Below are 12,043 nucleotides of genomic sequence, written 5' to 3' on the forward strand. Positions count from 1 at the left end.
AAGAGTGCCACTCTGTATTATCAACTCCATTACTCCCGTCTTCATCAAGGAATAATTCAGCAAGACTAAATCTTGTTACACAAGTCTTTGTATCATAATTGGGGCTTAATATCTTTTTCTTTTTATGTTAAATGATGGAACATAATCCAATACCGTATTAGACTCATTTCCCTGCTCCACATTGTAAACAATTTTAAAGGAATTTTCTAGTTATGAGTTGACCGTGAAATCATAAACAACTAAACAATCTTTTTGCAACACAATCCCTAAACTGTCCTTAAACTATTTTACTATAATCATTTAAAAATAAAAAGCTATCCAACCAGTTAAACCAAGCAATAAAAACGTATTTCCCTTATTCTGCTGTTTAAATGTCACTGAAGAAATGTAACATTTATTTTCCATTGCATTTAAATTAGGCCAGTGGTTTGACAGCAGCCATAAGCATTGATCTACAAATGTCTAATCATGCTTTTTTCCCCATTATCCTTTCTGCAGTGGTCGTGTGAAACCATTGCTTGGCAAATTTACCGAGCTTGAAGCCCTGTTGTCTAACATGAACATTGAGCCAGGCAGCGTGGATGCTGTCCTCTTGGATGCTGGCTGCTCCTCCATGCAGATGGACGAGGCGCAGAGAGGCTTCTCCCTCAGCAAGGATGGGCCCCTGGATATGAGAATGGATTTTGAGAGGTAATATATTTACAAAATACAGCAATTGTATCAGGCTGATGGATCTCAATTTCATTAACAATACAGAATTAACAAAACTGGATACAAATAACTCTAGACTTCATTTATAGAATAAATAATGTTGGGTTCTGCCGGAAAATCTGAATTAATGGTGGCTTGAAAATGCGTCAGCAGCAATTCGAGCACTAATGTCAGTAAAGTAGCTTATAAAAAAGGGACGTTGCACATTTTTCAATAAAATGTAATATGTGAAAAGCAAAATAAGTCATATGAATATTAAAATGACAAAACTATTAATTTTGATTAAACGATGGGCTTTCCATTTTCCGTTTGACAGAAGTTTCTCGTAAATATTAGGGCAAACCTTTCCTTAAACCACAATAATATTCCTTCCTTTATCATTACATTTACACTGAAAATATAATCTTTAATGATTATGAACAAGTATGATTGGGTTTTTGTCATAGTGTGTAGCATTTTAAATGATTCAATAAACTTTAAATTTTGAAACAGATAGTTTCGCCAGGTTTTATACGCATATTCCAATAATCCTAATCCTACATTTCATTTCTATGTCGAAGGTTGATTTATCACACTGTATGTATGTATGTATGTATGTATGTATGTATGTATGTATGTATGTATGTATGTATGTATGTATGTATGTATGTATGTATGTATGTATGCAGGTATATGATAGACATATATGTGTAATTATATTTTTATTAAAATGTTTAGTTTATTGAATGTTCTCATAAATATATATGAATCACTTCACAAGGTCAGCATAATGTGCAGATCTACCAGCTAAGATAACCTCATTAAAAGCTATTTGCACAGGCTGCATCTCTCTTTTCATTCCCCTCACACATCATTCTATTCATAACTGTCAGCCCTAAATGTTTCAGCTGTATCTCAGACTTGTCAGAATTCGCCGCTGTCAGCAAGGACGTGACGTCAGCTGCTTAATTGGGCTTCTCTTTGTGCGTAGGTACCCCGACATGCCCTGCGCTGCTGACGTTGTGAATACCTTAGATCAACAGGCTCTTGCATCCATCCTCACTGCATACGGGGAAGAAAGACAAGCCAGGAAAATAGCTTTAGCTATTGTTGAGGCACGCCGAGTCAACCCCATCACCCGGACACAGCAGCTGGCCAGCGTGGTGCAGGTAGACACAATCCTGATTAATTATCCTCAGCATTCTGGAGGCTGCGATGAGAAAATAAAACACAAGTGAAGTTATTAAGGCTGTCTCCAAATTACGAGGACTGTGACCTCAGTCGTCATCTTCTCTTCTTCTGCCTCTGTTTTTGGTGCCTTTCTTCCCCACCTTCCTTTGACAGAGCTAAGACAAAGCCACAGCCGAGACAGAATGTGGCTAATGCCTTGAAAACAAACAATATCTCACACACAGAAACCAATCTCTCTCTTCTTCCCCATTGCTCTTTGCTTTGTTTTTGTTCCCTTCTTTTCCACTATTTCTCGACTCTCAAATATGCACACCTGACACAAAGGTAAACCCCCACGTATGCTCACACACATGACACACTCGTGCATTAGGAAAGGATAACATTGTTTGTCTTCAATGATTGTTTTTTTATAGCAGTATGCCTCCACATTCAAGCTGTTGAACGAGTGAGTGCTTCAGTACTTATTGCACGGAGCAGTATGTGCGTCAGTGTCACCCTGGGAAAACAGGTGTGAGTAAGAGCAGCTGCTTGATCTTTTTGAAGAGCAAAGCGAGTCACTAGCAATGTTTATTTGAAACAATCCAAGAGGTTTTGATTTAAGAAAGTTCCAGAGGGATCTATGAACAATTGTGACAGCGATGCTGGCAGAAAGACATTTAAGTCACAGGAAAAATTGGAGGATTGGAGGAAGCCACTTGGGGGCCTGGTGGCATTGAGACATCAGAAAAGAAAGGTCTTTTGGTCACATTTCTCCTGCTGTACTTTTTACAGTTAAGGTTACCAGTAAGCCATCATTATATAGAAAACATTTCATATTGAATTTTGTAATTGAAAATAACAAATACAGCAAATAATGTTTATTTGAACTTAAAATAGCTTGTATCAGCATCCAACAGGTGGATTTGTTATTTGATTCGTTATTAGAATGTAATTGCAGAGCAATTTAATTGTTTACAGATGCATGGAAAACCATACATAGGCCTATTTCCCTGTCAAGAACTGGTTAAAACTGATATTAGACTTCAACAAGACACATGGTTTTCTGGTGCAATCTGTAAGTGAAGAAAGGTAAACGTAGATATGCTTGAGATTAGGAGTTCTCATTCATAACACTCCGTTCGATGTCTCACTATGGGATGCGCCTCATCGCGGAGCAAACAGAAGCATCAATCTCATTACGCCAATCCTGATTGGCTGGTGATCTTGACGTTAACGTCAGGGAATCACCCCCTATAAGTAGCTTGCGCCACGACGCATGCGTCATTTAAACACCTCTACTCGCTTCAGAGCACATCTATATAGTAGCCGGACAAGCTTAACGGTCCACAGACTGAACCCAAATATAACCATTTCGGTCGACGGGCGCTCGCCGGCTACTCCTTCTGCTTTGCAGGAAGACGGTAATACTAACGCCAGTTAGTATTGAAATCGACCTCGCCCTTCTTCCCCGGAAAGTAAGGTAGGTCTGATTTTTTCAAGCTAGCAACACACCTGTTGCTAGCTAGCTTCCCCTTACTACCGTCACCACGGTAGCGAGGACGCTTTTCTTTTTCTCTCTCACGGAGGAGAAAAGGATTAGAAGTATATTGACACACCAGTCAATATTCTTTGAGAACAAACCGTCCCTTTTTCTCCGGATTAAGGACGGGTTGGTAACACTTTTCCCTCAACGACGTACCTGTTACGAGCGGGTCCTCTCCACGCCACGAGGCGAACAAGATGGACGCCTCTCCCCCTCACACCAGAGGAGTCAGGGACTCGGAGGCTCGGTCATGCGGCGCTGCGGGTTGAAAATAGCAGGCACAGACTCACACCAGGATAACGGTATCTTTATTTTTTCCATACCTATATTGATGCCGCTTATACTCATTGATGCTGCTTATTGGTATCAATACAGTACTTCAGCAATAATTACAATTATTTCTTGTGGTATGCAAAATGAACTTGAATAAAACTAAACACTGTCTAGTAATGCAAGTCGCTTCCAAGTTACTCCACCCCCCTTCTTTTGGCGCCATTGCTCAGAAAATCCCCATCTTTAAATTCTGCCTTCATTCTCATCTCATCTACACATCTGAAAAGTTTTGTGATGCCGAACCAGGCCGGGTAAAGTGTGCTCTTTCTTCACTTCCCAATCCCCCTACTTCTGACGCTTTTGCTTGGTGTGATGCCCCGGTGGGTCCATCAGTAGAGAGGGTGTGGCTGTTCTGTCTGTGCTGCATTGGCTGCATTGATTGCACTGATTGCAGTAACTCAGGGCACCTGGGTCTGGTGCTCTGCAGCTATTTTAAAGCTCTCTCTCTCTCTCTTGTTTCCTGCAGGCACCCGGCTCTGATGAGTATGAACCACAGTTGACTTGAACAGTGTTGTGCAAATAAACACCCTTTACCTACCCGTTGACATGTTGTGTCTCCTTTTGTTGTGGCCTTTTGAGCCAGGTCGCAACAAATGGGGGCTCGTCCGACGGGTTATTTGTTTAAAAAGTTTGTGTGTGCTCAGAGCACATGGTGCCATTGAGCAGCTGATTCATTGTTGTGGTACAGCTGTGTGCTGGGTTGTCGCTGCTATTTGGGGGACACATCATGTCTTTTGGGTTTCAGGAAGCTGTGGTGTTTGACATGTCGTCAGGTTTTTGTGTGCCAATCAGAGGGTAAGATGTTGCCGTTTGTTACGCTTTTGTAAAGAGATTTTCCCCGCTAGGCTTAAGTGGCGTTTCCCCTTGGGTTGCGTCTGTTTTTTTTGTTTTCATAGTGTTGTGGCGACGTGGTTAGTGTCAGCTGTTTTCGGACAGCTGTCTCGGGGCACGTCCGCGTGAGTTTCTTGGTGTTACCTGCGTGCAGGTCGCTCCATAACTCCGCCGGGTTCCAGTGGCGTAATTACCCACCGCAAGCCACATGAAGACTAGGGGAGATTAGGAAGATTTTGTTTAGGCAGTTAGGGGGAAGTTCTCTGTTGGGTTAATCTTATGCCCATGAGTGTTAGCAGTTTAATACTTTGCTTTCTGATTGGCTATATGACTTCTTTGTCAGCGTTTGTGGATGCGCCCTCAGTGTCTTCTAGATGATTGCCAGAAGGCGCAGTTGATCGAAATAGCAGAGCACTATGACATTGCTGTGGTGGGGAGCAAGCGGAACTGACAATTAAAACTGTCTGTGTCATCTTTGTTTGAGCAGGGGGTGTTGCAGAAGAGTAAGTCTGGTGCGGCAGGGTTCGTGCCGGTAGGTAGTGGTTCAGACAGTTGGTTTGACGTTCGAGCAGCAAAAGGAGCTTTTGGCCATGCAGTTTGAGCAGGAGAGATTGCAGTTGGAGATGAGGTTGGGCAGGAGAAGTTGAAGTTGGAGCAGGAGAAGTTGACGTTGGAGCGGAGAAGTTGACGTTGGAGCAGGAGAAGTTGAAGTTGGAGCAGGAGAAGTTGCAGTTGGAGATGAGGTTGGGGCAGGAGAAGTTGAAGTTGGAGCAGGAGAATTGAAGTTGGAGCGAGAAGTTGAGGTTGGAGCAGGAGAAGTTGACGTTGGAGCAGGAGAAGTTGAGGTTGGAGCAGGAGAAGTTGGAGCAGGAGAAGTTGACGTTGGAGATGAGGTTGGAGCAGGAGAAGTTGGAGAAGTTGCAGTTGGAGATGAGGTTGGAGCAGGAGAAGTTGCAGTTGGAGCAGGAGAAGTTGGAGTTGAGGTTGGAGCAGGAGAAGTTGAAGTTGGAGCAGGAGAAGTTGAAGTTGGAGCAGGAGAAGTTGACGTTGGAGCAGGAGAAGTTGACGTTGGAGATGAGGTTGGAGCAGGAGAAGTTGGAGCAGGAGAAGTTGGAGAAGTTGCAGTTGGAGATGAGGTTGGAGCAGGAGAAGTTGGAGAAGTTGGAGCAGGAGAAGTTGCAGTTGGAGTTGAGGTTGGAGCAGGAGAAGTTGAAGTTGGAGCAGGAGAAGTTGAAGTTGGAGCAGGAGAAGTTGAAGTTGGAGCAGGAGAAGTTGACGTTGGAGATGAGGTTGGAGCAGGAGAAGTTGAAGTTGGAGCAGGAGAAGTTGAAGTTGGAGCAGGAGAAGTTGACGTTGGAGATGAGGTTGGAGCAGGAGAAGTTGGAGCAGGAGAAGTTGCAGTTGGAGCAGGAGAAGTTGCAGTTGGAGTTGAGGTTGGAGCAGGAGAAGTTGAAGTTGGAGCAGGAGAAGTTGAAGTTGGAGCAGGAGAAGTTGACGTTGGAGATGAGGTTGGAGCAGGAGAAGTTGAAGTTGGAGCAGGAGAAGTTGACGTTGGAGATGAGGTTGGAGCAGGAGAAGTTGGAGCAGGAGAAGTTGGAGAAGTTGCAGTTGGAGTTGAGGTTGGAGCAGGAGAAGTTGAAGTTGGAGCAGGAGAAGTTGGAGCAGGAGAAGTTGCAGTTGGAGCAGGAGAAGTTGAAGTTGGAGCAGGAGAAGTTGGAGCAGGAGAAGTTGACGTTGGAGATGAGGTTGGAGCAGGAGAAGTTGGAGCAGGAGAAGTTGGAGAAGTTGCAGTTGGAGATGAGGTTGGAGCAGGAGAAGTTGGAGCAGGAGAAGTTGCAGTTGGAGCAGGAGAAGTTGCAGTTGGAGATGAGGTTGGAGCAGGAGAAGTTGGAGCAGGAGAAGTTGGAGAAGTTGCAGTTGGAGATGAGGTTGGAGCAGGAGAAGTTGGAGCAGGAGAAGTTGGAGAAGTTGAAGTTGGAGCAGGAGAAGTTGAAGTTGGAGCAGGAGAAGTTGAAGTTGGAGCAGGAGAAGTTGAAGTTGGAGCAGGAGAAGTTGGAGCAGGAGAAGTTGACGTTGGAGATGAGGTTGGAGCAGGAGAAGTTGGAGCAGGAGAAGTTGGAGAAGTTGCAGTTGGAGATGAGGTTGGAGCAGGAGAAGTTGCAGTTGGAGCAGGAGAAGTTGCAGTTGGAGTTGAGGTTGGAGCAGAAGAAGTTGGAGCAGGAGAAGTTGGAGCAGGAGAAGTTGACGTTGGAGATGAGGTTGGAGCAGGAGAAGTTGAAGTTGGAGAAGTTGAAGTTGGAGCAGGAGAAGTTGACGTTGGAGTTGAGGTTGGAGCAGGAGAAGTTGGAGCAGGAGAAGTTGGAGAAGTTGCAGTTGGAGCAGGAAGTTGCAGTTGGAGTTGAGGTTGGAGCAGGAGAAGTGAAGTTGGAGCAGGAGAAGTTGAAGTTGGAGCAGGAGAAGTTGACGTTGGAGATGAGGTTGGAGCAGGAGAAGTTGAAGTTGGAGCAGGAGAAGTTGAAGTTGGAGCAGGAGAAGTTGAAGTTGGAGCAGGAGAAGTTGACGTTGGAGATGAGGTGGAGCAGAAGAAGTTGGAGCAGGAGAAGTTGGAGCAGGGAGAAGTTGACGTTGGAGATGAGGTTGGAGCAGGAGAAGTTGAAGTTGGAGCAGGAGAAGTTGGACGTTGGAGATGAGGTTGGAGCAGGAGAAGTTGAAGTTGGAGCAGGAGAAGTTGACGTTGGAGATGAGGTTGGAGCAGGAGAAGTTGGAGCAGGAGAAGTTGGAGAAGTTGCAGTTGGAGATGAGGTTGAGCAGGAGAAGTTGCAGTGGAGTTGAGGTTGCGAGCAGAAGAAGTTGGAGCAGGAGAAGTTGGAGCCAGGAGAAGTTGCAGTTGGAGTTGAGGTTGGAGAAGTTGAAGTTGGAGCAGGAGAAGTTGCAGTTGGAGATGAGGGGTCAGCAGCAGGAGGTAGAGAAGCGTTTTAGAGGTGGAAAGACGCTGGAGGTGGAAAGGATGAAATGTGAGGTGGAACATGCTAGATTACGGCTGATGGGAGAGGGCAAGTTTCTCCAGGGGAGGTTGGTGGTGATAGGTCGGCATCAGGCAGTGGCGATATCATTTCTTACCTTGCTATTAGTGCCAAAGTCAATGAGCGTGACCCGGACATTTTTTTTCACTCTATTTGAACGCATTCAGCAGAGGCAAGCAACTTGTCAGATTCGGACAGAGTGCTGTTACTTCAGTGTGTACTCACTGGGCGAGCACAGGAAGCCTATTCAGCTGTTTGTGGCGAAAAGGCTTTGGACTATGATAGAGTAACATCAGCGGTGTTGTAAGGCTTACGAACTAGTTCCTGAAGCGTATCGTCAAAGGTTCAGAAATTGGGTCAAGGGAGATAAGCAGACACATGTGAGTTTATCCGTGATTTAACTTCTCATTTTCAGCGGTGGTGCGCGGCAGCAAAGGTTGCAAGTTTTGACAGTCTTTGTGAAACTCATTGTCTTGGAACTATTTAAAAACATTCTCCCTCAGCGTGTGGCCACTTATGTGAATGAACAGAAACCTTCCACTGCGTTAGAGCTGCTGAATTAGCAGACGATTTTGTGTTGACACATAAGGGCAGTTTTACTGAAAAGGGGTGATTGGAAACGTGGAGAAGACAATGGCTATGCCCGCGGTGGTGCAAAGTTTTCACCAGGCTCCTTCCGTAGATTTGTAGGTACAGGGCGACCCGAGGGGGCCAAAGTGGACCTATGTCATTATTGCAGAGGAGAGGGTCATTGGAAGGAGCAGTGTCCGTTGCTGGAAACTAAGGGGAAGCCTCGTATGGCACCACTTGCTCCAGCCATGTGTTGTTCTGCCGTGTTGGAAAAAAACCCGATGGGTGTAGGCTCGGGCATGGTGCCTGATAGGAAGCCGATTTGTGCTGACCCGGATGCGGGTTCTGGTTTTGAGCCGTTCCTCACTGAAGCGGTTGTATCAGTAGTCGGTAGTGACAAATATGTGCCAATTAAGGTGTTGCGTGATACAGCGGCTAGATACTCATTCATTGTTGAGTCAGTGTTGCCTTTTTGGTCAGAGACAGAAACGGGGGATTTTGTGCTGATGAGGGGCATGGAGATGGGCTTGATTCCTGTGCGACGTCATACAGTAGTGCTGGATTGTGAGCTGGTACGTGGAGTTGTGTCTATCGGCGTGCGTCCCGCGTTGCCACTTGATGATTTTGGGCAACGATCTCGCTGGTAGTGCTGTGTGGGCTGGTGTGCCACCGCCTGTGGTGGTTTCCAGGCCGGTGGCATCTGGGGAGTCAGATGAGAGTGGTTTGCAATTTCCAAGTGTGTCTCCAGTTTATAATATTGCACGTGTGCAGAGCCGTAGGATGTCCACTGACCTACCTGTTTCGGAGTCTGGAAAAAGTGGTCCAGCACGGTCCTTTGACTTTGAGATCGAGACAAAGAAGAAGGAGAAGACAGTCAAAGTGGTGAAGGAGAAGAAAGATAGGAAACCCCGCAAAGCGAAGGAGAGGAGGCCGAAGGAGAGGAGGCCGAAGGAGAGGAGGCCGAAGAAGAGAAGGCCGAAGGAGGTCGGCGAGGCCGATGAGCGCCTACATGCTGTGGCTCAACGCCAGCCAACCCAAGGAGGAGTGGGACATAAAGGCAGTGGAAGCGAAGAAGCAGTACGAAATCGCAAGGCTGGAGTTAAGAAGAAGGATGTTGGGTTGTTGTGGACCTCTTTGGGGCCCCGTCTTAAGGGGGGAGGCTGTGATGCCCCTGTGGGTCCATCAGTAGAGAGGGTGTGGCTGGTCTGTCTGTGCTGCATTGGCTGCATTGATTGCACTGATTGCAGTAACTCAGGGCACCTAGGTCTGGCGCTCTGCAGCTATTTTAAAGCCTCTCTGCTCCTGTCTCTGCTCTCTCTCTTGTTTCCTGCAGGCACCCGGCTCTGATGAGTATGAGCCACAGTTGACTTGAACAGTGTTGTGCAAATAAACACCCTTTACCTACCCGTTGACATGTTGTGTCTCCTTTTTGTTGTGGCCTTTTGAGCCAGGTCGCAACACTTGGGTTTTCATTGAATGTAGGCATTTATTTTCTTCACACCTGTCACATTTAGGAAGTGCATCTTTTACTGGTTTTATGCTTTGCAATGACAAAAACAAGCCTATCTGTCTGTGGACAGATTTCGGTCCGTCCATCAAACCTTCTCCAGATGGAGGTTCATGTGTTGTTCTCAATCTATGTGCACAGGTTGCTAGATACTTTAAAGATGGGCGGGACAGCAGATTAAATTAGCTAATTAAATATGCATTGCATAAATGTAAGAGCATCACCATAGCCAACCAGTACTATCTTATGTTGACTAAAGCTATCACGTTTTGTCAAAACACTTGTCACACAATAAGCTTTAGCTCTCTCCCTTAAAGTTTCATCCGATAACGATGGTTATCCTGATACAAGGTTTTTGCTTTGACCGTATGATAATTGTTTTTAGTGAAGTGGACATGCTGCAAATGTTGGGTTCAATGTTACCCTTCTCTTCCATTCATTTATTCCTGTCCACATGTTAATACAGTCTGCAGAATGTAAACAGAACTACAACTTAGTCTTGTTTCTTCATTAATTATGAAGCCCTAGACCGGCCCAATACGTCCGGTCGATCGCAAAGATAGTGTGGATAGATCACATGACATTGAAAAAGAAGTTAGCCTATCATCCATCCTTACTATGTCATTTGCCACTTGATTGACGTACAGGTAAGCCAGTCTGAGATCTCATCTTTTCTAATACGCAGTTCACCAGGCATGCGCGGTCAACCGCGCCAGCTGCAAATCACCGGCGAGCTGATTACCTAGTAGTTAGCCTTCCAATTTATACAATTATACTAAAGAAAGGGTATAAAATGTACGTAATGGCCAAAAATGTACTGAGTTGTATTGTGCCATACGGGTTCATGCAGTTATGCAAGCTACACCAACATAAGGTATACTCAGTATATATAAATAAATATTTGTTTAGCATTTTTAATGTAGGTAGATAATTTTGACTTGGTCATTTTAAAAGTAGCTCCCAAGCTGAAAAAGTGTGGGCACCCGTGCCCTAGACATGAAGAAAAGCTTTTTTGACAGTAGGGATGACTCAGGGTACAAGTCTTCACTTAAGTCTGTTGGTGAGTTCTTGACAAAGATATCAGGAACTCCCATAATGAGGTCTTTACATTTCCTTCATCTTTTAAATCCGGTCCATGTTAACCTCATACTGAGTACACATTATATGGAGAAATGAATGAGGTAGGTGTCATCAATTTAAGCTGCTTAGCATTTGCGGTCAGGTATGTGATATACAAAATGAGTTGTTTGTCATTTAGAAATGACAATAACATATTTGTGGTCACTTTATTTTCAAGAAGAATACCTTCACTAGCAGGGATGGGTAGAGCAGGCTGCAGAAGACCTTTGGCTCCTTATGTGGAGATGCTAGCTCCTGTTGCTCTCTTCTGCCATCATCTTTGTTCGCACAATGTTAAAGGTCACATGAAAAATGCATGAATGTGGCTTGAGGATGCATGACGAAGTGACTGTGTACATAGCTTCTTGCTGTCTGTGACAAGGAAGGATCTAAAAAAGACTCTTAGTGGGAACTCCAAGGAAATACCTGAGCCTGTTTTGGGTTCACATTAAATTGTATACATCACATCTGCTAGAAATTCTTAAAATGACCTTGACTTGCTGGTTGTTGACTGGATGTTTGTTTTTATGTATGACCAATTTGAACATGAAAATACAGTCAATATTTGCCATTAACTGAGGAGGGGACTCAATTACCATTCCGATCTAGTAGCAATCTCTCTCTTCCCATCACTTACATATTAAACCAGTCGGTAAAATCCCCAGTTAAGTGTATAAGATTGTGAAACACTCTCCCTGTATAATCACAGAAAGAGTGCCACTCTGTATTATCAACTCCATTACTCCCGTCTTCATCAAGGAATAATTCAGCAAGACTAAATCTTGTTACACAAGTCTTTGTATCATAATTGGGGCTTAATATCTTTTTCTTTTTTATGTTAAATGATGGAACATAATCCAATACCGTATTAGACTCATTTCCCTGCTCCACATTGTAAACAATTTTAAAGGAATTTTCTAGTTATGAGTTGACCGTGAAATCATAAACAACTAAACAATCTTTTTGCAACACAATCCCTAAACTGTCCTTAAACTATTTTACTATAATCATTTAAAAATAAAAAGCTATCCAACCAGTTAAACCAAGCAATAAAAACGTATTTTCCCTTATTCTGCTGTTTAAATGTCACTGAAGAAATGTAACATTTATTTTCCATTGCATTTAAATTAGGCCAGTGTTTTGACAGCAGCCATAAGCATTGATATACAAATGTCTAATCATGCTTTTTTCCCCATTATCCTTTCTGCAGTGGTCGTGTGAAACCATTGCTTGGCAAATTTACCGAGCTTGAAGCCC

The 12,043-nt window shown here is 44.3% G+C and overlaps 1 protein-coding gene across 1 annotated transcript in view; it reads left to right on the forward strand.

Annotated features, from left to right (window-relative positions):
• The window catches only part of mettl15 (methyltransferase 15, mitochondrial 12S rRNA N4-cytidine), a 66,127-nt gene that overhangs the window by 37,214 nt on the left and 16,870 nt on the right, over window positions 1-12,043 (forward strand). The window contains exon 4 of the mRNA XM_034110305.1: window positions 499-690. Coding sequence (XP_033966196.1) covers window positions 499-690 — 192 coding nt within the window. The remainder of the gene's footprint in view (window positions 1-498; window positions 691-12,043) is intronic.

Source organism: Pseudochaenichthys georgianus, chromosome 3 (genome assembly GCF_902827115.2).
Source record: "Pseudochaenichthys georgianus chromosome 3, fPseGeo1.2, whole genome shotgun sequence".
NCBI classification, from domain to species: domain Eukaryota; kingdom Metazoa; phylum Chordata; class Actinopteri; order Perciformes; family Channichthyidae; genus Pseudochaenichthys; species Pseudochaenichthys georgianus.